The sequence below is a fragment of the Neodiprion virginianus genome, chromosome 5 (genome assembly GCF_021901495.1).
Source record: "Neodiprion virginianus isolate iyNeoVirg1 chromosome 5, iyNeoVirg1.1, whole genome shotgun sequence".
NCBI classification, from domain to species: domain Eukaryota; kingdom Metazoa; phylum Arthropoda; class Insecta; order Hymenoptera; family Diprionidae; genus Neodiprion; species Neodiprion virginianus.
The window spans coordinates 29,828,715-29,856,393 of record NC_060881.1 but is presented as its reverse complement, the minus strand read 5'-3'; the positions used below and the strand labels follow the sequence as shown (position 1 = coordinate 29,856,393).

At 39.1% G+C, this 27,679-nt stretch overlaps 3 protein-coding genes across 5 annotated transcripts; 1 reads left to right on the top strand and 2 right to left on the bottom strand.

Annotated features, from left to right (window-relative positions):
- The first annotated feature begins 4,862 nt into the window (after nucleotides 1-4,862).
- Nucleotides 4,863-7,901, top strand: LOC124304745 (acidic fibroblast growth factor intracellular-binding protein). Its single transcript, XM_046763360.1, has 6 exons — nucleotides 4,863-5,268; nucleotides 5,376-5,577; nucleotides 5,703-5,930; nucleotides 6,214-6,441; nucleotides 6,530-6,784; nucleotides 6,959-7,901. Exons 1-6 carry the CDS (start codon nucleotides 5,184-5,186, stop codon nucleotides 7,035-7,037), a joined length of 1,077 nt encoding a protein of 358 aa, XP_046619316.1. The 5' UTR covers nucleotides 4,863-5,183; the 3' UTR covers nucleotides 7,038-7,901.
- On the bottom strand, nucleotides 7,168-11,592 carry LOC124304746 (pyruvate dehydrogenase E1 component subunit beta, mitochondrial). Its single transcript, XM_046763361.1, has 5 exons — nucleotides 11,365-11,592; nucleotides 11,219-11,281; nucleotides 9,565-9,771; nucleotides 8,852-9,482; nucleotides 7,168-8,769 (listed from the first exon to the last, which is right to left on the bottom strand). The coding sequence occupies exons 1-5, from the start codon at nucleotides 11,371-11,373 to the stop codon at nucleotides 8,618-8,620; spliced, it is 1,062 nt and encodes a 353-aa protein (XP_046619317.1). The 5' UTR covers nucleotides 11,374-11,592; the 3' UTR covers nucleotides 7,168-8,617.
- A 1,162-nt stretch (nucleotides 11,593-12,754) lies between these two features.
- Nucleotides 12,755-26,345, bottom strand: LOC124304736 (calcium-dependent secretion activator). Of its 3 annotated transcripts, none has more exons than XM_046763324.1 (15): nucleotides 26,105-26,345; nucleotides 23,303-23,871; nucleotides 22,376-22,543; nucleotides 21,193-21,684; nucleotides 20,690-21,096; nucleotides 20,134-20,598; nucleotides 19,650-20,009; nucleotides 19,190-19,429; nucleotides 18,761-19,064; nucleotides 18,156-18,312; nucleotides 17,521-17,972; nucleotides 16,895-17,053; nucleotides 16,619-16,735; nucleotides 16,030-16,268; nucleotides 12,755-15,852 (listed from the first exon to the last, which is right to left on the bottom strand). In XM_046763324.1, the coding sequence occupies exons 2-15, from the start codon at nucleotides 23,753-23,755 to the stop codon at nucleotides 15,645-15,647; spliced, it is 4,221 nt and encodes a 1,406-aa protein (XP_046619280.1). In that variant the 5' UTR covers nucleotides 23,756-23,871; nucleotides 26,105-26,345; the 3' UTR covers nucleotides 12,755-15,644. The 3 variants fall into 3 exon arrangements, with proteins under 3 accessions (XP_046619280.1, XP_046619282.1, XP_046619281.1); XM_046763326.1 differs by having other exon boundaries at nucleotides 18,764-19,064; XM_046763325.1 differs by lacking the exon at nucleotides 26,105-26,345 and adding an exon at nucleotides 25,735-25,851.
- Between the last annotated feature and the right edge of the window lie 1,334 nt (nucleotides 26,346-27,679).

Genomic DNA, 27,679 nt, shown 5'->3' with positions numbered 1-27,679 from the left:
AAAGAGCCTGGCGAACACGTGAAACTTATAAACTGAAGTTGAAAACATCAAAATGATCCAGAAAGCGTCAACAAGAAGTGGAATAAGGAGTACAAAAATTATCACAAATACAATCAGCAATAAAACTAGGGATCTGTGAAATTCGGGAGTAAAATATAAAGCGAACACGACCGATGAACGGGAATCGATGTAACGGATCATTGTCAAGTCGAGAAAAACCTCCGACACCCAATTTCATCGAAAAATAAAATGAAACCATAAAAAGAAACAGCTGAATACATTCGACAACACTCTGTGACCAGGATGATTGTGAGATTGATCATTACACTTGCGTAAACGCAAGAATATTTGAGGAATCTTACACAGTGAAGAATAAAAATGTAATCGACTTTCGTGAAAGAAGAAATACGTGATAGGAAATTGAAGCTCATCGATTATTAATACGTAATAAAATACTATGTAAAATACAAAATTAGCAGTGATAAAACTACGGTCACTGACGACATCAATTTTATACCGAGAATTCTCAGAGTAAATATTTTATTCGACTGAAGACTTAATATTTCTTGGTGTACCTGTGAATAAAAATGCTTCGTTGCCATAAATTAAAAAATAAACTAGTACGATACGTAGAACAAATATTTTTGTAAACTGCCGATAAATTTCATAAAGACTCACCGTAACATCCTTCACTTACTAAACACTCCGCGATTTATTTCACCACGCGTCGAACGCAGGCTTAAAAATGCCACGCCTGCTCTCAGAACCAAAGAGTATCAAGTGACCGCATAAAATGCGCAGTCAAACTTGAAAGTTTGATTAGGTATGCAAAGGCGCAGTTGATTAATCTGTCGAGAAAAACCTCAAATATCTAGGACTTGTTGCAAAATTCTGTAGAAACCCAATCCGCATCTGCGTCTTTTTGAATCCGACACATTGTGATGAGGATTGTTGTTCTCAGATGCGAATCAAGTCCGGGAGGGAAAATTATGCATGAATTATTGTGTGGCGTGACGGTCGGCGGTCCTCTTCGACGCGAAGTCTTCGAGCTCAGCTTCTCTCCTCATCTAGCGTACCACGGAACGCGATAGATGGTCCAGAGTCGCGTTTTGCCCATTCAGACAATCACAGAGATATATTTATTGATTTATATAATAATTTGAATGACGACTAAAAGAAACGTCCAATCTTGTTAGAATTTAGAAACTTAAAAACGGTCCACAGACTATTTTTACAGAGTATTTTGTGTGCTTCAGGTTGAAAATCTCGGTGATTGTTTGACGCTGTGGATTACAAAAGTCAATAACATCACGGTGCACATCGCGGCCTTTCTACCCTTGTCTGATTCCCAACGGAACCACCCAACGGAAATATGAGACCTTACACGCACACGCATAAATTTCGCGACGAAACCCAAAACGTCCACCTGCCTGCCCGGTTACCTATATTCGATCTAATCGATTCTCCATTCTTTCCAACACACATCATTCTTCATCATTTGCGCCGTGGTCACTATGACTTACTTTTTTGTAGGTTTATACCTGAAAGGAGCAAAATGTTTTTGTACCATAGTCAGCCAGCTGTTATTTTAAAAAGAGTGATATTCAATAAATGATAATAGCAAATTTTAGTAGAAGTGATATTAGTCGCGGATCGTCATGTATTATTTTAGTGATTGCTGGTAGACTATCGGTACATCAACCTTTTGTAAATTGGGTTAGAAACAGCCTGTATACTAATCGGCATTTTTCTAAGCAAGCTAAGCTTGCAGCTCATGGCTAATTGCCAACTGTTAAAAACTTGAGAATCATTGAAGATCTAATATGCAATTTCATTACGTTACATTATACCAGACTGTGAAACTTCATCGATTAAACAACCGTGTGAATACGATTAAATAATCGCTGGAATATGTTTAAACTTTAGGTAAATACAACGCTTCAACGACGTCATTGGTAAATTGAAACATACATTATGACAACGGTATACATAAATACAATTCGTTCTCGCGAATACCGCATAAGCGATGGTCACCTGTCGCTATGCTCATTTCACTTTCAGCAACGTGCAACATTTACAACTTTAAAGTAAGCTATGATGAAAGAAGTTTCAAGAAACAAATTATTTGACTGAAAGTCAAGCACTGTTGCGAGCGCGAATGAGCCTATACATACAACTAAAAAATCGAAGATTGTTGTAACAATTGTTACCGCCACGCCACGTTACAAAGCAGTCCCAGGGAAATACCAGTAACCTAAACACATGCAAACTCACCAAAGTTGCCAAGTAATCGAGAAGTTACTCGGATGTTGCTGCTTAAGTCTGAAAAAAACAAAAAATGAAAATCAAATTACTTTCAGAAAATGGTGCCGATGTGTACAATGTGGATTTCCAGTAGTCAAATTATTGATTACTGTTACACGAGGACAAAAATTCGATTTCAAATGTACCACCTTGAATAATCAAAGAATTATTAAATCAAGTATTCTTACCTCATCCACGTTGCTCCACACTTCACATCTCAGATTGAATGGTGAAGCACAACACTTTTCACACTGCAATATAAGAATATAATAGAATATTACTCACACAATGCATACGTAGATCAGATTTCATGTCACTACAGAATGTCTGTGTCAAAACAATTTTTTTTTTCACATAATTTGAGTGATATTGAACGGATTGATAAATGAACTTCAAAATTCAATGACAGCATGACTACCAAATAAGCAATAGTATTCAATAAATGCTTCAAGGAAGTAAGCAGAATTCGATATCGATCAAAATTGAATGCTCGAATCATCCATGGTTGAAAACGATATGGGAATTCAAAATCATATCGATTACGTACCTTTCACTTTTATTTACTGTAGTGATCGATTCAATTTTCGCTTTGTTCTGAGGCGTTAATGATCTCGGGTTACTTAATTTAGATCATTAATAAATTCAGCCAATATTGCTGCAATATAGTTCGTGCCTGTAATCAGGTAAGAAACGATGACATTTTATTAGTATTTCATCTTCAAATCCAATATACACAACATTGAAATTTTAGTTAATTTGTTTCTGTGAGGAAACAGGTGAAAAACCACAATATTTAATTCGTACATGCAGTATTCAACTCACGCATGATTTTAGACGTCACATTATCCTGTTATATTTTGCCAATTTTAAAAAATGATCTTGAATGTTTAACAGTTGTTGTTCTTCTGTCATAAATTGATCTGTTTAGCTACCGCATAATGTTTTATAAAATTTATTGGCAGTGTTTTTCAATGCAGAAGATCATCAACGCCGATCAAAGTTGTTGCAGTTCATTTCTGTAATTGAATAAAATATAATATTTGTTAGTAATGTAACTTCATCAAAATCGATGTACGCAGCATTCACGATTCAAGATTTACCAAGATTTCGCCAACATTCGTAATTATATCAATTTTATAAATATAAGATGTACAGTATAATTTTAATTACGAGACCCAAGACACTGGGAAGTTCGAACCACTTGAAATTTCAGAGCCGGCAACACAGTGATACATTAATTTTTGATATACGGTAATAAAATACGATGTATCGAAATAAATAATTAGAGTATCGATCCTCAGGAAGAAATTTGAAAAACGACAAATTCACTGATTACAAATTTGACTTTTCGAACTGACAGAACAATAGAAAAGCATGCCAATAATAAAACTACGCATTTACCAAAAATAAACAAAAAAAAAACAGACGTATAACAAGAAGAAACGAGCTCACTAAAGCTAACACAATTCATTGGCGTCGTTTCGACGTATAAAACTCGCTTCGAATGTTTTCAAGTTGCACTCATTTCACCAACTCTTTTTTCTTGGGGCTGCACTTCTGCCGTTCGTGTATTATTCACTGATGACTTTGGTGGGAATAAACCGATCGAATTACATAACAAATCCTAAACAACGCGATCTGAACTCGGCAATGACGCCGAGCGTGAATCTGGTCCGACAGCTCGAAAGCGACTGACAACAGCAGCTGCTACTTTTCAACACTCGAGCACGCACATACCTTTTGAATATTATAAATAACGGTTATACAGTATCGAAGGGTTTATATTTGTTGTTTACGTCGCACGATTCGTACTAGGAACAACTTCACACGCAATCTGAGAAGGATAATGTCAAAAAGGTCAACAGCTACATGAAAACAATTGAAAGTCGAATGGACAATCATGCATATGTCGTGTTGTACCGATCGTATATCACGTTTCGTATACAAAATAATAGCGACAAATGAAAATGGAACGTCCTAAAGTGAATAATATACTCAACACATAATTTATCTGTGAATACACCTACCGAAAATATTAACGAATTTAATCTCTACTGCAAGTACGTGCCCGTCGATCTCGTGATCGTCATTTGTTCAGCATTGAAAAAAAACCAGTCACACATATACCGCAAGAAAACGAACCTCACCATGGCACCCAACTGTTTATTTGACGATCACTTACCAAGGCAAAAACCGCAGACCAGGTTTGATTACAAACAACCGTTAAATTAAGCACAAATTCGTATAAATTTGGGACCTAGGACGCGCAACCCCAGGACGTTCGAACTTGTCGGCGTCCCAGAATTCTGTGAGGCAGCGCTGCAGCAGCGACGCCTGCGTCAAAAGTGAGAACCGACGCGAAGCTAGTTTGAAAATGTAATTTTATTGCTCTGCACTTACCGACCCGTTTCACGGGATCCCAATGTTAAATCGAGTCAGCATAGCAGATTACTGCAATTTTCCACAGCCCTTAACCGCTGAGCAAAGTCAGCTTCGTTCAACAGTAAATGACAAATGGAGTAAATATAGATGGGTTACCGACATTCGTTTTACAACGAAAATTAGTTCGAAAAATCTTTATTGTTTTTGAGAGCGTTAGTGGTTCACGGAGATCATGAATAATCATGAATCTGGTCCAGCATCAGAGACGACGGTTGCAAAGGCAAATTTTTACTTCCGGAGCGAATAATTTAACCGGTTCATCGCTAACTATGCAATAAAATCCAGATTTGATTGAGCACTCAGGGGCCCAAAAAAACCCTTGCCGATGTCCTTGAAAGAATCGCGTTAAGTGAGACGATATAAATAGTTTGAGGTTAGAACCTAACCTGACTCTAACCTGCGTATGAAGTATAGGCCGATAAAACAAAACGTGAAATATGCTGTCAGAAGTTGACGTGTTCATCAGTAACTACACTCTGGTCGATCCTGAGATTTACCAACTTTGGGTGGACGGGTATTCTTGTAAGTCTCATTGTAAGCGATGCGAGAAGTCAACCATCGTCTTACCAAATATGTGCATGAATCAATGCCGTCAATGGTGTGATTATTTTTATGAACTTTTATTACAGCCAGCGAAGCCGTCAATACTCTAAGCCAGAGGGGTATTTGTCAGCAAACAAATGCCCCGATCGAACTTGTCGCCTCAGATGTCTTAGACCATTATCGAACCTATAGCCTCCTCGAAAGGCTTCTGCAAATGCCTCCGCAACTGGCTAGCGAACAATTGGCTTTTCAAATCGAACCACAAACGAGTCAAATGCTAATAGAAATGTTGGTAAAAGGGATCATTATTCTTGGGCAGTTATCATTCCTACACACTAGGCAAAAAGTTTCAATCGTTCAATTTCAATCACATATATTTCTCGATAGAATTCAAGTTACTTATATGTCACCAGGTATTACGAGTTCGATGACGCAGTCGTACGTGATTTTGTGGGGAAGAAGTTGTCAGCCAAACATCGCAAAGAGCTTGACGAAGTGGCGGAGAAAACTGGTGTATCGTTAAAAAGTTGTCGACGCCAATTTGACAATGTTAAACGAGTGCTAAAGGTCATCGAAGACTTGCCAGGATCCTTAGTCACCAATATAAAACAGTGTTTTCTTCTACCTGATGAATTAGCAAAGTAAAGTTTAATCGTCTAAAGTCTGATTAATGTTGCATGAGAACAAAATTCACTCAAATAATTGCAATCTCACACAAAGTTTCTACGCAACCAGTCTTTCTGTGAAAAAATTGCTCAAAAATCTGAATCTTATCAAAATCCGAATATCTGTACGCTTAAACGCCATTAATTTGTTATTTAACTTGAACAAAATTTTGGGAAGATTCGGAATAGTTTTGACGCCATCAAACCCTGGATATCAATTGACAATGTAATCTAAGCAATTATGTTTCTATTTAATCAGGCGATATGCCGCGGTCGTCTTCATAGCTTGCATGCGATTTGAAATGAACAAAAAGAAACTACAGTATCTGACGTTTCCTGACCTCTTTCATTGCGCGAATACAATGATGAGTCTCTGGACCTATCGTTACACAGGATCAGAATACTTCGACACCGATTTGGACAGAGAATTTTTACTTGATTTACCAGAGTGTCGCGTATTGTTGGAAAACGAGAAGCATCACAAGCAGTAAGCGCATTATTTTGAAAACAGAATGAACGTAATTGCGAAATCATAACGTAAGCTTAGAATCGTTTTCTTTTCACGCATTTTACAGCCTGGTGTGCATCAAACTGAAACCAACTTTACTGGAGCGTTCATACCAGGAATTGGATATGAACTTTCGATTATATTCACGCGCGATAATTGGAATAGCGTGCAATCTCCACAGGAGCAGAGAGCTGCGATCTTTCTTCTCAGACCTAGTTGAAAGGTGTTTGGAACCATGGCGACAGGTTAACTGGTCACATAGCGATCTACGCAACTTTCTTAGCACTTATACACAATGTGCTCTCGACATGGACGTACTAAGGTATGTAACACAAATTGTTTTCGACTGTATTTAGAATCCCGTTCAAAACTCCGTGTTCCAAAATAAAAAAAAAAAAAAAAACAATCAAATAGGCATTTGATCGCAAAGTATAGCTGAATGAAAAATCCGTTCGATTAATGTAATTCAAAATTGACTTTAATTTCTCTTCAACAGGGAAGCAGACTTGAAAAACGCGTTCGACAGGTACATGAAAGTAGTAACGAGTTGCGTGCTAAGAATGTATCATCAGTGAAAATTACACAACTGTGTTGAAAAATAATTCTGGAATTGACGGTATAATGTAGGACAGTACTTAACAAGGCTCGATTATAACTTATATTGAATATAATAAATTAATAGAATAATGAAAATACGATGTCGAATCCTCTATATGTATCACAATTCATTTATTCGTACTTATTCATTCATTTATTTATTCACTTTTATTTCACATAATAAATAATAATTGATAATCAATTAACGGTCAAACACGGGATCGCTGTATCTTCAATTCCTGAACAAGTTAAACCAGTTCCACGGCGAGAAGAGAAGTAATGGCAATAGAAGCTCTAAGCATATCGATCGTTCGTCCGTCAAATGATACTATAAATGAACATAAATACCATCGGTATTGATAAAATTTTACTAATCGTCTCGTTCGTTCCCTAAACTATTATCTATCATCTACAGAAAAAATAGTACTAATAATAATAACAACAACAACAGTAATAATGAAACCTGAGACAATTGACGTAAGCTTTCAGTACCCAAATACTCAATGTTTAGACATTTCTCGCAAGTATGAAGTTGTGAATTTACGGTTTATGTACATACGCTATTATTGTAATGAGTAATTTTTTTCAGAATCGAATTTTTAGCATTTTCTTCTATCCTTGAAGTTACTTTTTGCGTTTCTGTTTACTTGTTCTTTATATTTTCTATCTCTTGATCACACAAGTTGCAATCAAAGACATTTGGAAGAAAATCTGAAAAACTCAAATCGTTCCTTCCGTAATAATACACAGCTATCGACATACCTATGATTATTATGTATTAATACATGCAGTCGCAAGTATGCATAGATTGTAATGAGCTACATTTTTCGAAAGAAAATCAAGCGTATACCGGAAAAATTACGTATGCATCGGTGTTCGAAATGAGAAAAAAAAACTGTGTTCTTTCTGCTTTTTTTTTTCAATTTCACTTTATAGCTATATAGGTGTGTATATGTACATGTACAATATCTACTGTACTACTAGCGTTCGTTACAATATTAAATCGTTGTTAGCTGAACAGATTGAAAATTTCGGTTCCATTAGTCAGCTACCGTTGACGGTAAGAATTTTATTCGTAACGGTATCAACAAAAATGCCGATAATAGTAATCAGCGTTTTTCCATTTGTACGTATATCTTTCTTATCTTCAAATATCTTCATCCTCATTTCACTTGCATAAGAATCAAATCCTCAGCCTTAAAGACCAGCTTATAAGGAAAATGGTGACGTAGAAAAATGTTCTGCACGTTTCATACGCCACCGCGAGTGTAACGAGTTGCTACAATTTTCTCTTTTTTTTACTGTTTCTGACCACCTCAAGTTTTACTTTGTACTTGATCTCGAAGCGGTTATTAATTACATCTTAGTACGCGTATTGGTGTAATTTCCTTTGTAATCTCAATATTCAACGCGCTCTTTCACGAGATACCGTGAGGTTAAGGGAGAGCGGGGAGGGAGGCGAGGAATGGGAGCAGAGGGATGCATTCGCGAGAAGGACGAGGTCTGCGAAAGGAATTGATAAATAGGTAACTAGGGGGTCTAAAGTGTCGCTACGATGTTACTGCGCCACGCCAAGTATTTTCTTCACTGTGTTAACTACATCGGGTGTTTGTGGCAGCGACGCAGCCTCCAGAGACTTGGTGTAAGGCAGGGGACAGTCGACAGACGCTAGTCGGACGACAGGCGCGTCCAAATGGTAAAACGCCTCGCCTAAAAATTGTCCATTATCATTAAGAGAATTAGGAGCGTCAGAGAAAACTCCTTGCAACAAATGCCCGACGATGATACTCACTCTCCATAATTCTGGCTGCAACTTCAGCCCCGATACCGCAATGAGGCCATCCTTGTTCAACGGTGATCAAATGATGAGTCTTCGTAACCGACTGTATGATCGTGTTTATATCCAACGGCCTGAGCGATCTCAGATTTATAACTTCGGCCTCTATTCCTTGACCGGCAAGCTCGTTGGCCCCTTCAAGAGCGTTTTGAACGGCCATGGAATGCGCGACTATCGTAACGTGGTTTCCAGTCCGTTCGATCTTGGCCTTGCCGATCGGCAGTACAAAGTCTTTGGACAAAGCCTCGTCTGACATCGGATACTGGACTCCGTAGAGCAGCTCGTTTTCCAGGACAACGACTGGGTCAGGATCCCGAATTGCTGCCTTCAACAACCCTTTCGCATCTTCGCTGTTGTACGGAGATACGACCTTCAGACCTGGACAATGACTGTACCAAGCTCCGTAGCACTGAGAATGCTGTGCAGCGACACCAGCCGCCGCACCATTCGGGCCTCTGAACACCATTGGGATGTTTATCATTCCAGCAGACATGTAGAATGTTTTTGCCGCGGAATTGATGACGTGGTCTATCGCTTGCATGGAGAAATTGAAGGTCATAAATTCACAAATCGGTCGAAGCCCGGCCTGCAAAATGATGAAGGATTAGTCTCGGCAGTTTTTTGAGATCAGACTGTACTGCTCGCGGTGGTTTTAAGACAATTTTTACCATCGCAGCTCCTACGGCTACCCCGGCAAATCCAATTTCCGTAATCGGTGTATCGATGACTCGTTTGTCGCCGTACTTCTTCCACAGCCCCCTAGAGACCTTGTACGCTCCGTCGTACATCGCCACTTCTTCACCCAGTAAAAATACTCTCTCGTCTCTCTCCATCTCTTCGTCCAGCGCAGAGTTCAGCGCGTCTCTTACGGTCATCTACAAAACCCGAATTTCAGAACTACCGGAAATCGGATTGGTGAACCGGACTAAAAATTGGAAGAACCAGGAAGCTGTGCGAGATGAAAGCGAGGAGGGAAAAGGAGGAATTCAATTTGTATTTTTAGAGATGATTTATTGATTCTTTTTTATTTTTTTTTTTTGACAAGTTTTAGTACAGATTTGTTGTTCGAGGTAAAAATATGAATTAAAGCAGGAAGAAATGCTGAAAAAACTTCTTCGAGGTTGAAGATTTCAAAATGAGCAGACATTGATTATTTCTAACTTAAAAAGCTTTTTTTTTTTTAAATATGACTGCATTTCAGAATACATAAGTATAAGTAATTTAATCAAAATGCTATTTATGCTGGGAATTAATTCTCCAAATTTCGATCAAATACGACAAATGGTTGCAAAATTTTCGCAGAAAAGATGGCAAAATGTGGGTTATTTTGAAAAAGTGGTATTTCCTTATGCTTAAAGTTCGACACAGCATAGGAATTTAAAAAAAAATAAACAAATTAGTAATCACATGTAAAGGAATATTATAGGACTTTTAAAAACGGCAAAAGGTTAGATTCGAAAACTTAAAAGTCTACAATGCATTATCAGTCAGTCAATTTCCATTCAGTATTCAATGCGGATGGTTGGTAAAATAAAAAAAAAAAATCAACGTGAACTGCAACATCCCTGTTTTTCTGTACGAAAAATCGATCCTGATATGTCCAAGCATTCGAATTTTGTTTCCGGACGTTTATGACGTCATTGAGCATGATGCATACGTAACTTCCGTAATTTTAAAACTATTTTCGAAATCTTAAAGCGTGAACGTTAATACCCTATAAAATTGAAATAGGATCGGTTAAACGCGGCATGAAATTGGAAAAAATACACTCCTGTTGTTTGAAAATAAAAAATAAAAAGACAAAAATAAAACCGTTAGAATTTATTCTTCCTAAAATTACGTAAAAATAGGTAAATCACGCGAGCGAGACTATTTTTAAATTCCTGTGAAAACCGATCGATTTACTAAAGTAACGTATCGTGCCCCGTCGGCCTTGAATCTCGAGGATCTCGAATAAGAATAAAACCCCATGCCAATTGCATAACGGAGAATATCAAGTAAAAATGAAAACGAAATGAAAAAAATGCATAGTCGATACAAATCGACTGACCTCTATTGACCTTCAAATAGCATCCATCTGTTAATACGTGTAGTATAGAAACACTATAACAGTGTTTTCTTAAATCTAATCCTACTTCACTCTTAAGAATGGAGGAAAAAAAGAAAAAAAAAAACCAAGCCATTTCGACCGAGTAGCGTAATGAATTGAGCGTAATTCCCATGAATGAATCGATTCGCGAAATAGATTGGTGTAGCAGAAGATGTAGCAGTAAGCCTAGCAGGTTATGTCAGAATTTTGAACGTGGCTTATTTGCGGCTTACCTGCTGTGCCGCGGCCCATTTTGATGTTGAAAATGAGCGCCTGGCAATTCCCCGTACAGCCGACTGTAAATAAGAAAAATATCTATACAATATTCGTCGCTAATTTGATAAATAAATCGGAAATAATATTTGGCAGGTTTTATTACCGTGAGCATGGCGTTAGCAAGAGATGGACAAAGAGGGAGTGCGTCGGAGAGTGAGATGGAAAATGAGTTACTGACGATTCCTAGCCAAGAGACGGACCCGCTACGATATTTAATCGTCGATTGGCCGCCGCGGAGACGCTCGACTAATCAAGTTTGATTTGAATATGAATTTTTAGTTATGTATCCCCGTAAGTTGTCGGGTCAGAAAGTGAGATGAAAGAGTCAAGGACGTCGAAAAGCAGACAACCAATTTTGTGTCGCGATGACGTTCGACGCTTAGGGCGCGGATTTGCCTCAATCGTCTCTCTGATTCGTCAATTTTTGCGACTCATTACGCGCCCGCCAATCAACGCTCGACGCTCGACGCGCGCATTTCGAATTCGCGCTACTAAGCCATCCGCGAGATTTGGCGTAACGTTACGATATTACGTGCGAACGAGGCTCTCAACCAGTTGCGAAATGCTTCGATTTTTCTTCGTTCGAACGACGTACGCTGCATATCAGTCCGCAACTAATTTCCGAGGGCAAACTTTACTCTGAAAAATACTATACTTTAGCCGATATTTCGAATTTCTGTCATATGTAACGAGTTTATTTATAGGTATATATATATAATCTGCGCTCAATGTCAGTGTAACTGATCATCTTTGGACCACTTTCGATCTCACGCTACTAGTTCGCGAACTATAATAATTCAGCATCTACCGTCACAGATGGCACTAGCCTCGTAAATTTCGTTAACATTCAATTTTAAAGGGCAAAAAAATCTGAATAAATTGTGGGCTTTAATCCAGATATATTTAAATTTTTTTCAAAAATATAGACCAAAAAATAAGAGAGATCAAACATTGTGACTGAGTATTTCAATGGGTATTAATCGGCGGAGAAAATACAAATATTAAAGTCTGGATTGTGCGTGTTAGAAAATATTGACATTAAAATGCATTTTTATAATATTTATTTACATAAATTCAACACTCTCTGACATATGTATTATATTACGAACTTTCTCAAGTACTCCAAATTTTCTTCTAACAAAATATTACTCGACTATCATAGTAGATTAACTATATGCATAATCCATTATCAATTATACGCGTATTGTATCATTATTATCATTATCGGTATGACTTAAATATATAACGAGAGAATTAGCGCGATGCGTCAATAGATTGAATAAATTAATTGCGATTTGTATAATAATTAATCAGCGATATACTTTATATAACTAGCTATAATATGTATGTTTACATGCGTTGTGCACAACGTCGTATATGTATATAATAAAGACAAGGAATTAAGTAAAAGCGGAGAAAAATTGAATTTTTTTTTAATCATTATCATCATTAATATACATATGTATTTTTTTTTCATTCCTTTATTTAATCACGTTTTATTAGCATTTTTTTGTTAAATTTTTTTTTTTTTTTTTTATTTCCAGCGCTTGGACTGATTTTCATTAACGATAGAGAGAACAACAGTTGATAGACGAAGTTAAATAGAATTAGGATAGAACATTAGTTATGTAAATTGCAAATTACCCCTAACCTAGTCCTCTGCTGTAGCGTACCTTTTTTTATTCGATCTAGGTATCATAACCACGCGGTATTTTCTTCTTTAATATAGATATAATAGCTGTATATAAGTTGCACGAACGCGATTATTATTATTATTTTTATTATTATCATCACTGGATACGCAATCGAAATGTATTATTCAGAGTCAACTATACATGCCGAAAGGTTGAAGAACTTTCATTGGGTCAATTAAATTGCGAGTACAACATAATCCTGACGACGACACATTGTTACGGTACTGCTTTCGGCCGCTTTTAATTAAATTTTTTATTCAACCCACTATAAGAGTTTTCAACGCAATTCTTCATCTACGCAATATACTCTGTGATAATTATCTAAATGTAGAATATAATTATAAGATTAATATAATATAACAAATTATTGTTATCATTGTTATTTTCCTTTTTACTAATCGTTAGCGGTCATCGTGTGGTGTAATTATGATATAATATGATAACGTAACGAGAAATTAAATACAATATAGTATAACGCTTTTATAATAAATAATAATTGTTATTAATAATATATAATATCTATATATATTATGTTTTATTTAGTTTTTAATCATCTTTTTGGTAATAGATTATTACTTAATATGATTTCTTTGCTGCTTAGTCCCTCACTTTTATTATTTACGTTCTGGTTTATTCAAGCCCGAAGAAAGGCGAGCGTTCATCCATCGCCACCTACAGTCATTGCCAAAAGTGGATGTCGGAAGATTTTTCATTTATTTTCGTGTTATACTTTTCATTTTAATTTTGTCTTCAGCCTCCAGCTCTATCCAAACCTTCAAACGAAACGATTCGATAACAATAATAATAACAATGAGCAATACTTGCAATACACACAACTCGAGTATATGTGCATATTTCGGTAGAATATTGATATCAATTCCCATGTATTTGTATCATAAATGAAATAGAGAATCGTATGTACGAAGCTTGATACTTCCGAAAGACCCGTAGAGTAAATGTAATGAAATATCGAAGAATAAATGGAATTTTCCTTTATACTTTTTAAGTTATATTTTTTTACTCCGCTTTCCTTCTCTCGCCTCATTCTAGAATGAACAGTCAATGAACTTTTTTCAACACACTATTTTCACTGATCAGTTCAATATCATGTTTATAGGAGTTTAATGTTGTAAGATTGTAGGGTAATTACTGAGTAGCGAATAAGAAGATATCATCATTTCTCTTTCCTTTTCTTACTACAGGTAAAGTATTTAGTTATTTTGATGATATTTAGTTTATACAGATTATTTACGGCGAAATTCGAACAAAATTCGCTAGGATTCCTCGTATCAGATTTAAATTCATTAACTCGTACCTATGTATACATGTATGTGTATGTATATCATTAAAGTGATAAACTATTATGCATGCGTGTACGTATTTCTGTACATATATGTCTATGCGTATTAGACCATCTAATTTGAAATCAATCGAATTTCAATCCGTAAGTTCCGCAAGGGAATGCAGGTGGTAATCACTTCGCTCGATCGTTAAAAATAAACTCTAAAAAAATGAGACGGTAAAAATATTCACCTATATTACATGTGAATGTGTGCATGTGCGTGTGTGCATGTGAATGTATGTGTGTGAATTTATTGTAGTAAACGAACTGTATTCGTACTTATGTAATGCGATAATCAATAATATTACAATCTATGTAAATTCGTGTACTATGCGGTAAGTATAAGTATGTATATCGTATCGATAATAATTCTTTGACTTGTTTTTGTTTTCTTTTTCTTCTTCATTATTCGAACAGATATTTGTGTTGCATATGATAGCGATGTAAATCAATTAACGTTAAATAATTATACATGACTACGCAATACCGTAATCTATTTTATTACTAATTTATATATCTATATATCATATTTTACTTTGCTTCATCGTCATTTCATTCGATATAATATACTTCCGGGGAATTATTTCATCGCGCCTCGTTGTAGCTAGGCCCTAATTTTTCCCAATTAGGTATGTAACATGTTATTTTATAATTTATCGTTGGCGACGGCTGTGAATGTATAATGTTAATGACTGCAATAGATCGTCACTTAAAATTCACCTGCAGTTCTGATTTTCGACGATATTTATAAATGAAACGATAACGGGACAATTATTTACACGTAATATTCATTAGTCTGTGTGTGGATTTTTAGTAATTACTTTTATCGGTATGTTTGAGGATTATTTCCGTTGTGACAAGTTGACGAAAGAAAGAAAGTAAACTGTCCACACGTCAAGCCTGACTAAAATTGCACATTATTCGATTAAATCAGAATTCAATGAATTTCGCGTTAAATCCGCTAATCTGCATAATAATCCAAACTCTAAATTATATCGATAATCATAATATATAAGACGTTACAACGCTAAAAAGTTTCGATACAACTATTTATAGTATATTATAAATAATAATCTACGAACCTATTTAGGTATAATAATTTATGCGTATATGTATTTTAGTATCTTTTTTCCTCTCTTATTCGTTCTACTTGACTCCTTGTTTAATAAACTAGCAATTAGTTTTTATCAACGAAATTCCGGTATTAAAAACCAAAATCGGGAAACAATGCCGATCGAATGATCGACCGAGGCGTAGGTTTAAGGTGTGTACAAGTAGGTGCCGTATTATCGGAGTGTGTAAGTCGTGTCGATCGGCGCTAATGTGTGTACCTAAATACCTACGCAGCTAAAACCAGCTGCTCGCACCGCCAAATTTCGTGGAGAGGCCTCCGATGCCCTTGCCAAACATGCTCCCAACTTTACCGACAACGTTCGACGTCACGTTGGTTATGTTTGACACGTAATTGGCGTCATCTCCGGCCACGGTCTCTACCACGGTCACCTTAGCTTTCGGTCTGTCGGTATCGTCGTCGTTTCCGTTTTCCGAAAATCCTCTGCAATAACACGTTTGACGTACGCTGTGAGAATGTTGATACAAGAACTGCGTCGAGTACTTAAACAATTCAGACCTCATTCTCGCCTGCGACAATAATGCGACACCTGGCGGTCGCCCCGCGAAACATGCGACTTTTCTTTAAATTCTTTCATTCTAGGTATCGTTAAAAACTCACTCTTCGTTCTGAGCGGACATGGTTAAGGCACAAGTTGCTTCCTCGGTTTGCATTCGCTGAAATATAGTTTGATATGTCTTTGAGTTCAGTTTGTCCTCCATTACTCCCTGCAACTCAAAGTCGGAGTATATTTTTTTAACAATATGAGCTAGACACGTGCACTGGTACAAATGTAGACTATGGTCAAGCCTTTCCGACAGCCAATTGCACAGCATCTGAATTTGCGCGGTGTACCATTGCTGAAATAAACATTATGCTGGTTAAGATGTTTCTCTCAATTTTTGTGTCTTACAATTGGGAAGCATTTTCTCAAAACAATTTTCTTCATAGTGTTTTAAAAGTTCGAGCAATTACCATAAAAAAATAAAAAAATATTCATCATTTATTCATGAAGCATGATCTATTTGATTGGTTATACTTCACTCTACGAATTGCTATCACAGCGGCAAAAACGAGTATTATATAATTTACATTCAATGTAACCCCATTAAATTGTGCTCGGTATGAAAAAAATTCTCGTACAATTTAATGGTTGTTGATGCGATTAATTTATTTCTCGGTGAAAACTTCTAGTGTGAAATCGATTTACCTCGAAGAAGATGAGTATCCAAAGTTCGTCTATGACTTTGCTTCGAATTTGATCCATGCAATTTCTAGTGAAATTCACATAAGCCTGACCATTTTCTTTCCCGCTACCGGATACCTTCTGGGGAGTCAAATTTTACGCGTTATTGGTTACACACAAGGAAGAGGAAGCCGTGTAAACAGATCAATAAGACATCTTTGAATGCGCGGCGGATGTCAGACGTGATTTTTCAATTTTTTTTTTTTTTTGGTCATTATGCTAATATAGGAAAATCATTACCGCCAGGCTCAGAATCGAACCAATCAACGATCCTTCATCGTACCGTGACAGTTTGGATAACGTTGCTTCTAATACTGAAACTAGTTTATTAATCATTCCTTGATTCATACCGGCTGACGTCTTCTCGATAAGATCGTCTATTTTCGTGTGATATTGATGCTAGAAATAGAGAAACGATTATTCAAAGGTCGACCGTTACTGCGGCGAGTACCTGAAACAAGGAAGCATGCATAAAAGGAGCCTTGAGATCACCATGCAGTCGCGAGTGAAGAAAAAAAAACCGGTTTCAAGAGGGCTTGGAATTTTCGTTCGCGTCAACAGCTGCAGGCAACTTGGCTTGAAGAATTGCAGTAAAAAGAAAGAAGACAAAAATGTACAAACTTGCTTGCTTTGACTCATACCCATTTACGACCACGAACCAAATTATCCGATTCACCGAACTCAGGCATTAAGAAATCCTGTATCTTGTTTACTCGGTTGAGTTTCTTTTATCAAGGGAGAGATTATTTTTGAATCTCGAGAAAAGTGCAAGAGCATTACGCGTACTATGCAACGGAGGTACCGTCGAGGACAAGTTCAGGCACGTTACCAGTGATCAATGACTCTTCGTTAATTCCGCAACTCACCACGTCAACGCCATCGACAGCACACAGTTTAAAGCTCTGATTTTTGGCATCTAAAATAACGTTAACCATGGCGCACATTTCGGATGGTATTATGTAATCGGTTGATATAAAAGTGACGCTTTTCTTAAGCCACTGTTGAAAAGCGTTGTCCGTTCTCTGTATACACGATTCGATCATGTCGCAAGCCATCAGTTTCAAACGCTGTTCCAAATGCTGTCTAAACTCTGCTTCCGGCCAATGAAGCCCGCGAATAAATGACTGGAGAGCGTCGAGCTTCCAAAAGAGATCCTCCGATGTTGCGCAACCGTTTCCCTTAACCTCCCAACGCTCCTTCTCAAAGCCTTTGTGTATCGATTGAGCTATCGAGGTCTCCATCAAATCAACGTATCGTACAACCAGCGGGGCGAACGTGTCCCTCAGATGCTGATGAAACTTTCCATTCTTCAGATTGTCTGCGCGTTAATCAGTGTTTTCAAACAATATTATACGATGTCATTGTCATTTTCTTTTCACTACGCGATAACAATCCCGGTGTTCAGTAATTTTCATCATCATCTGAACACCGTGTTAACGTAATTAAAAACTGACGCGTACAATCGTTCATACCTGAACAATCGTGATATCAATTAACTCACCGTCGGTCCTGAGATAATCGTTGAGTACCTGGAAGAGCGGGAAGCTGTGCCAGGTGTCGGGCGGCTGTTCGCTCAGCACTTTTTCCATATCGACGGCGAACAGGGACCAGAAGATCTCGGCGTGGTCGACCATGATTTCACTAAACCAGGCAAACGCCTGCGGTGCGGTGTAGTGGGAGCAAAATGTGAAAATATTGGACAGCACACATTTACGGAGGGCAATTTATGTCATCGTCATTCGCTTGAATCCCAGAACGGTGGGGTCGCCGTCCTGAGATGCTACAGGACCCTCGAGTTATCCCTTTTTTTTCAAACCGCAGCAGGTGTAACAACATATATGCCACTTATCGGTATCGTAGCTGAGGATCATGAACCATAGAAACGCAATAAAGACGCATGGTTTTGGGACCCTTACCAAGTCCGTCCCAATCCTCGAGAGTCCTGAACAACACATGTATGTACACGATATTGAGGAAGATAGATAGATAGATAGATAGATAGATAGATAGATAGAGAGAGAGAGAGAAAATAGTCGAATAGAATGAAAAGGAGAAGAAAAAGAAAACGAACACCGATTGACATTGAGATTCTAAAAACCTAACTAATACCTCCGAATAATGTTCTTGATTTTGCTGCAACAAGTCGACGCAGAGATTGGCAAGGTGTATCAGATCCTCGAGTTTCTTCCCCGGAGACACGCAGACCTCGCCGCTAAGGTCATCCTCTATTTTAGCCTCCGCCGACAGCCGTGTGTAATTTACCAAGGCTGCCGTGTTCAGACATGACCTTATCATCTCACGAACTTCCTCGGGGGGTACGGGCGTCACGATGTCCTTCATAAGGACTCGTTCCAACAACGAAAGCGTTGCTTTCAGCGCCCCTTCCGGTCTCCCGAACGGAAAGCTAAACCTGTGCAATCAACGCGGATAAATGAGAATCAGCCGAGAAGAGAAAGGAGTGGAAGAAGAAGAAAAAGAAGAAAATTTGATCGAAGAAAGAGAGAGAGAGAGAGAGAGAGAGAGAGAACGACGTGCCTGAAATTAGTGATTTGTTTTTCCAGCAAGAGTCTGAGCCGTTCCTTCACTTCCTGAAATTTATTTTTCTCCTCTTGAGTTATGGAGCCAACGCCGTCGGGACGATTGCCGTAAACGTGACTCGCGCAGAATGCGAAACTGTAGTGAATCAGCGTTGGGTCTATCATTATGCCTTGTTCAGCTCTGTCCAACAGATCGCTCAGGTAACAGAGATGTCGAAAACATCCCCGAACTCCGTACCTGCGGTGCAGATAAGGGGAGAGAAAAAGCAAACGCAAAGGTAAAACCGAAGAAGGTACGGAAGCAAAAGAAAGATTTTCAGATGATCCTAACAAAGCTCGACAATCACAATTCGACCGTTACACATCAATATTCCAATATTCATATTATGCATATATATATATATATATATGCATACATATATATATATATATATATGTATATGAATATACATATATACCTAGCGCAATATTCGTCCAGTACGAAAACTTGCCCAGGTGAAAACCATCCGAGCGAACTGTAAGGATCGTTCAGTCTGTAATCGAGGGTCAGGTTCTGTAACATTTTGAAAAGTATGGCGTGTTCGAATTTGCACGGATCCGCGCTGATGAAATCCTCCATTCCGTGTTTCCGCGCTCTGTCAGCGTCTCCTTGGATTTTACTTATCGTTGAGTTTTTGTCGGCGACGGAAACCGGCGGTGTAGGTTTGTGCGATTGTCCCGTCGCTCGGTACATCGCCATTACCCATAAATGGCACTCGTTCTCATCGTCCGAAGCATACACTATGTTATCTCCCTCCCGAACGGCGTTGAAGAAGTATCTGTCAGAGTTCAAAGAGAGCAGAATTTAAATGCAAGTATCGTTTTGTCGGAGGAACGTCACGGAATAACCGCAGGCGGCAAAGAACGAAGTACTCTGTAATTTTTTTTCTCCGAATCAATTACCTTCCGCCTTCGAGATCCATGCCGACCATCAAGTTAGCAGAAGCGGCCTCGATATAGTCCACTGTATAGCCATCGAGTTGCATCATTTCCGAAGGCTCGCTTTTCTTTTCTTTGTACGAGCACATCGCAAATGTGTACTGCGAGACCTGGACCAACACGTAGTACCGCTTCTTCCATTTTTTCCAAACCGACTTTCCCAGCGCATAAAGATATCCGCAGTGTTTCATGTTCAGCGGTTTATCCATCCGGCATGCGATCTTTATACGAAGATCCTGATCGGGATTATTCTTCGGCACCGTCATGCGATGCCACTCGGGTACTTTGCAGGACAACGGCGTTGGTCGTATTATCACCTTGCCCAATTCCTTGTCCTCGAGAGCAAGCATGCCAGGATTTTCCGTGTACAATCTTACTTTGACAACTGGAAGTGGATGTGTCGTTGAAAAGTCACCCTGAGTGTCCCACCTGCGGTGATAATATGATCGCGATATGAGAATGCCGATGGGAAGTGATGAGAAGATGTAACAACATCGCATATTCTCGAAATGAGACTCACATGGGCTTCGAAGCTTCGGCTTGATCTGTTTGCAACTTCTCGCCACTTTCCACTTCCATCGTACAGTATACTATTCTATTTGGCGCAAGGCTCTTGAGACCTTTGACTTCCATCACGATTACTTCCAATTGGAAAGTCAACACGACATCCATCTTTGTCAGCTGGGGGTCGGAGTCGGCGGAGTCGCCCTCCAGCTTAACGAGAGAACCCTGACTGCGGCAGCGGGAGCGCTCACCACGATGGTTGTAGCGCTTCAGCTTCTGCAGCCCATATTTGCTGTCTATCGAACCCTTGGAGACCGGTAAGGACTCCAAATTTGCCATTAGCAGGTTGATAGACGACTTGAGTTCCTCGATGTAGAGCGACTCCATCTCTTTCAGGAGAAACCGCGGCATTAGCTTCCGGTCCTTCAACGACAAACGGCACCCAGTCAACAAACACACTTTTCAACCTACACGCATAGCTTTCCTTTCTTTCTTTCTAAACGAAAAATCTCCCCTCACCTTCTCCATTTCGTTAACCTTTTGCACGCGACCGTCCAGCTCCCTCCTGATGGCGGCAGCCTGTTCGTCGGCTGAGTCCAACAGGAGGGCGTTGAACAGAAGCTGATGCTCGAACTTTTTAATCCCAAGAATCTGTTGGAACATGTCGTACAGTTGTTCCTTAGATAGTATCAACTCGGAGTTTAACGATTGCTGTTGCATTCTCGACGGCCGTTTCGAGTCCTCGTCACCCGTTCCTTTGAATATACAATCGAACTTGACCATCCAAGAGGTAAGGACGGTTTCCTTGCTCAAACCATCGATTTCCGGAAGGGATCGAACACGCTTCTCAATGTTCTTCCTAAACACCTCGCGGAAGTCGTACTGAGAGCAAGCACCGCTCTGCACCATACGGACTACCCTCTCGGATCTCAGAAATACGTCGTAGTAACTCTTCACCGCGTTGTGAAACGCCTCGTCGGCCATTATCTGAGTTTCGCCCTTCAGAAAACTCTGTTGTAAATTTAAAAAAATAAATTACCTATCAACAATTGTATCCCAAGATTAAGTCGAAATATGCCGATGGAATACAAAAAAAGAAAAAGAAACTTCCTAATAACAAGTAAAAGGAAACAAGACTTAATTTATAGAAATCCACGGTCGAACGATCACGAACGGATATTGCGGAAATCATCCGAAAAAAAACAATCTATACGCTCAGTTAGATTCAATTTGCACCGGATACCAACAGAGTGAAGGTTACATGTGTCAAACGTAAGATCGAGCGTGAAAGGCTTCGGGAAATTACTTAACATACTTCAAAGGCTTCTCGTGACACTGATATTGAAAATACGGTGAATCTTAACAAAGAAAGACACTTCAAGGTAGTGTTTAGATCCGTGTCTCCGCCTCCACGGCAAAACCATCAAACGCCAAATATATCTACAGATATATTGTTCGCGGCGTTGTTTGCTGTTTCAATAAAACAAAGAGACTTCCAAGTATCAGAAGAAATGAAAGATCCATAGTTATTTAGGATGGCAAATTGAACTCGTTCCTTCATGCCTCACAATCAGACAAATCAATTACCAAGTCTGCGAAACGTGAATACCTCCAGTCGATGAAATTTGATGTCACATGTGATGTTAATGAACATGTAATTTATGCTGATTAGTGAAGATTAAATATAGCCTGACGAAATTACTTGAAAGCGAGCACCCAAGGTGTCTAATTGCTGTTTAGTAATCTTCATCTGTCTCCGCGTCATGTCAGTGGGCTGCTTGGCGTTGAAAGGATAAGCGATGCACCTCGAGATAAAGACGTACAGCTGTATTCTCGTCTTGCGTTCCTCTTCCTCGCGCTCCAATTTTTCCTACATGAGAGAAATGGTGAACGACGGTACGTGAACTATCACGTTTTAAACAACACGTAGGTGCAACAGTCCATCAAACGTCATACTTTTATTCCGTTAAAAGGATTAAAAAGGTCAATTCTACAACGCGTGGTATATGTTCGAAAAGAAATTATGAAGGATCATGCTACCGCAGTACAAGTTATCCGTAGCAAGGATCGCGATACGTGAGTTTAAAAAGTTATCATAATTCATTTCAAGCGGCGGTCTTCTCATAACTATTCATGAACCAGTAACACCGGTGTTCTCGATAAAGCCGCAAATATACGAGTGTGTAAATTCAGTATGGCGATAATTCACGAGCGAGTCGTGCACTACATGATACGACTAACAATATCCCGGGTGAAACAAACGTGGAATCATCACAGTGTTTTCTAAAATATGCAGCTTGTCATCATTAGACATTGTGCAACTGTGCATCTCGACGTGCAGGACGAAAGGAACTTTGTACTACCGAATTGCCAATGAATTTTGGAAGACCAAGGTCCATAAATAGATGAGAGAACAAGAGAATGTCCGTCAACGAGGAATTTTCAGTATGGTCAAATATGGCTATTACATCATGTCAGACTGCAGTACAAAACCTACACGCTATACAAAAACTGGAACAAAAATGGCTACCATGCGAAAAGACCTTTCCATGTCCACTCGTTTATCTACGGAGTTTGTATAAGACACATCCGCACAAGGTAGTCCAACCTCGAGTCCACCTGGACTTACTTGTAATTCGGCCTCGGTTTTTTCGCTAGCGATAGACGGTGAAGGGCTCGTCGGTCTGGGTGAGGATCGGGCGTAGTTGATCGCGTCCTGAGCAGCGCCCATCGAGGGTGACAAAGAGTTCCGAGCACTTGACAAATTGGGCACATCGAGGCCAGCGGCGACGGCCTCCTGCTGAGCGGCCAGCGCCGGTGAGCCCATGGAGCCTCTTCCATGGGGACCATGAACACTGCCGCCGTGAGTCCCCAAGGAACTCACGTGACCCCCGACATGGTTGGCACCTCCGACGGAACCAAGGCTACTTCCGGTCGGTCCGACGGACCCGCCACCCCCGCCACCACCAGGGTGAGAATGATGGTGGTGGGAGCCGTGGGAGCCGTGCGAACTACCGTCTCCCCCGCGATGGTGGTTCTGATCCTCGTCTGTCTCCTCCTCGGAGGAGCTCGGATCTATCATGGTGCCGACGCCAAGGCCGTCGGGGTCCTCGAGTTCTGGTCTGCCGTTGCCGTAGCCGTGTTCGAATATCCACTATCCGAACTTTCCCCTCGGCTATACAGCTCGCTGTTCCTGTCCTGCGGATCGAACAATCTCAATTTTAGCTCCAACCTATCGCATTGTTGTTCCCCCGATACTCTTGTTCGGAAATAGATTTTTCATAGGTCTGTATATTATGTACGTGGGGAGAGAAAGTACATTATAAGAGATATAATCTCATGTATCTTGACTCGCGACTCTACCGAGACTCCTGATTTCCATACGCGATTCTTGTTTACCGGTATGATTAAATCCAGCTACCAGCATATTTTTTTTTTCAAGTTACTAGGTCATTGCCGTTCACTATCACTCGTTTCAACCACTTGAAATATCGTTAGCTTAACGGAACAGTTTCGCATTACGTAATTATACGTATCGTTACCGCGATTAGACGAAGAATTTGTAAGCCTGGTTTTCTGTCCTGTATTCGTTATTTTCGAATAAACAAAAACTAATTTGTCACTGGATATTGCTCTTGTCAATGTAAGAAATTCTAATTATTCCTACGAACCATTCCTGCGCCAAATCTGTAGTAGATACTCCAAGAAAGATAGAAAAGAGACGAGGAAAACGGATAAGTGGAATAAAGTAACAATCGAAATAAGACATAGGATTATCCCGAAACGATTGATTTGTTTCAGTGGAAATAAAGTCACCGTATATTTATTGGCGTACCGTGAATAAAGTCGGACTGTTTATAGTTACGGGTAACGAAGCCTTACTGTATATAGAACGATCCTATTAATCGAGTCTTCCTGTCGAATCAATCGAGCAGAACCTTGAGCTATTCATTTTAATCACTGTAAAAGAGTACCAGAAGTTCTTTTTCCCATTTTATCCGAGAGTACTAAACCGCCGTAATAAAGATGAACGTGAAGGGTTGTTTTTGAAGGTGACCTTGAAGCGAAACCAAATTAGTTTCACGACCACGAAGCGCAGAGAAAAATCGAAACCCCCTCCCCGAGTAATTCAACTTTTGCGGTTTTTTGACAAGTACAAAAAAGGGCAACTGTAGCTATTTCAATACGCGTCAGCTGTATCCGGAAGGTTAGGAGCTCGAAGATCATAATAAAGTATTTCGTCCTTGAATCATTCAACTTTTTACTAACAAAACACGGAAAGGCAGGTCGAAATAAAAGCTACTAGCATAGTGATGAGTTGAAAAACAGAAAGCTAATGACGCTCTTCAAGGAACAAAAGAGAACGACGAAAGAAAACGTAACGAAAACTTTTTAGAGGCAATGCGTAGAATTGATGAGTACCCGGTACTCAATGACACAGCCAGCGAATTCAAACGGAATGTCGATCCCCTCGACGAAAGTTGAAAGAGGCGAAAAAGAAGTAAATAACGAAGGATTGAACTGGTATAAGGTTTTTGGTGTCAGCGGGGTGGGATCGATTACTTTCGACGAATCGGTTACAACGTTCCCGACAACCCTCAACAATTCCAAAATAGAAATTCTCACTTCACAATAATTTTGAGGGATGAATTTGCCGTTTTACTTGTTAATTGTACCTGGGAATTCGGAGGTCTAAGAACAAGATCAGATTATGTTGTGTGACCCTTGGGGAAGTCAAATAGCTGGTGAACATGTTCTTATTATAGAATTATTATAGATCATCGAATCTCGTGTCTACCGGAGATTAAACGAGCCTTAAGCATGTATATATTGGCAGTTCGTATCCTAAACACATCCAAGATTAGCTAAACTTACGTCACGAAAAAAATTGATTCACGTTTTACCGGTTGAATATATATTGGTAGGGATAAAAAACAAAAAGTAAATAAAAAAAAATGCCACCGATTGGGAATAGGGGGCAAAAGTGAAAAGTTCAATTTGAAATTACACAATTTTTGTCTCTCGTGACTAAAATCTATGTAAATAATTATTTGTAAATACCTTGTAATTAGAATTTTACTAAATAATCACGTAGTTAACATGCATCGTTAAGTCGTTGCCAGCATTTATGGAAAGTCACATTAATCACGTTGGAGATATCCGTCTCTCGTTCGAGTAGAATAGCAAATGCTCAACTGTGAGCTTAATGGCAAATCCATTTTTTCAAGGCACAGGTGATAGGAACGCACAGAGCCTTGAACGAGGGTAGAGAGATTCAAATCTACGAAGCTATTACAGGATGGGGGAGAAAAGATCACCGTTACGTTAAAATTACGGGTCACAATAGCCGTAATATATCAAGAATTATTCACCTAATAAAATTTGAAATAAATAAAAAATGTGTAGAATAGTAGAGATATAGTTTCAATACCAGGGATATCCGCGCGTTCGACGATTTCAAAATCGCAGTCCGCTATCCTCCTCCTGCGCTTCGGTGGGCAATGATGATGATCAATTACAAATCACTCCAACAACGATCGGGGCGTTCGAATGGAAAAGAAAGAAGGAAAAAAATAGTTTGACGTTATAAACGAAGAATCAACGAACTAACTGCGAGCCAACGAGCTCGCGTGGAGAACACAGTGCAAACATATTGATTGTTAGACTGTCGTAGTGCGCTTCGCTCCCTCTGTATATTGGGAACGGAGTTAAACCCAAGATCCACACGCTGACGCGCGCACAATCGCTAACCTAGAAATGAAAATTTCACCCGACAGGGTGCGCGCCTGCCTTTCGGTTGACGGTTTGAAAAAAGACCGGAGCGCGAAACGGGATATAAAAATGAATTCCACGTTATCGCCGAAAATTTCGTGGGCGCAAAATCTATCCATAAAATGACAAGTCTTAGTTTTTCATAAAATATCTCAACCCAGCCTCGAAAACCCTCGAATAATTTTACCCGAATTCACCCGGAAATTTTTTTTAAAAAGGATGAAATCATCTCCAACCCGCATGACCATTCTATCAACATTTTCTATACTCTATGCTTTTGTTTCAATGAAATATTGATTTTCTCAAATCTTCCACACGTTTCAGATTTTTTCTCTCTCAACCAACGAATTTTGCAAAGAAGTCCTCAAAGCATCCGGAAAATCCGGTGGTAGCAATTAATTTTACGGGAGCGGAGAACAAGAATGAAACATAAAGCAAAAACTAACCAAGATGGTGATACGACTAAACGTTGCCGAAACTCAAGTTTTTCCGCAGCGAATGTGGCTTTTCGAAAACCCTACATTCCGCACAATTTTGGTATACGACTGCAAAATAGCGTAGTAGACTTATAAAAAAAAAAAAAAATGCATATTTTCCTGTGGCCGTACGATGATTGTCGCGGGCTTTTCGAAAAACGATCGTCGCCGCTCGTTTTGCGCCACTGTTCAATTGGCGTGTTCGAATGATTTCTGAGAGCTGCTACACAGGCATCAAAGATTCCCAAAACGGAGGCTGCAGGCAAAGGTGGTAGAACGTGAAACAACGCATACTCTTTGGCATTGATCGGTCTTGCGCACGCGGCTAGTCTTAACCATCACGATGAACCCTATCCCTTAAAAGTTGTGGAGGCACGGAAGTGATACATACATATATACATGTGATATGTATGATAAATTGTTTAAAAATAATCGACTATTCATTTTTTCAAATTTCAAGTCGACAATATCGTTCAAAATGACGAAAAAAAGACGCCGTCCAAGTTTAAGCTCTTAATATTAATATTTAGAGGTGCCTCATTGCAATTTTCTATTTCCCGGTTGCACAACATGGAAAATTTCTTTTTTTTTTTTTTTGAACTTTGTAATTTTATAACTCGTCAACGCATTAGGCTACTGACAGGACCAGAACGCATTTTTGTAGGGAATCGAACGGCCTACAAAGAAGGTCTCTTATGATTTTATGATAAATCTACTCTTTCTAAAGTTACGGTCGATTCGTCATTTCGACCAATATT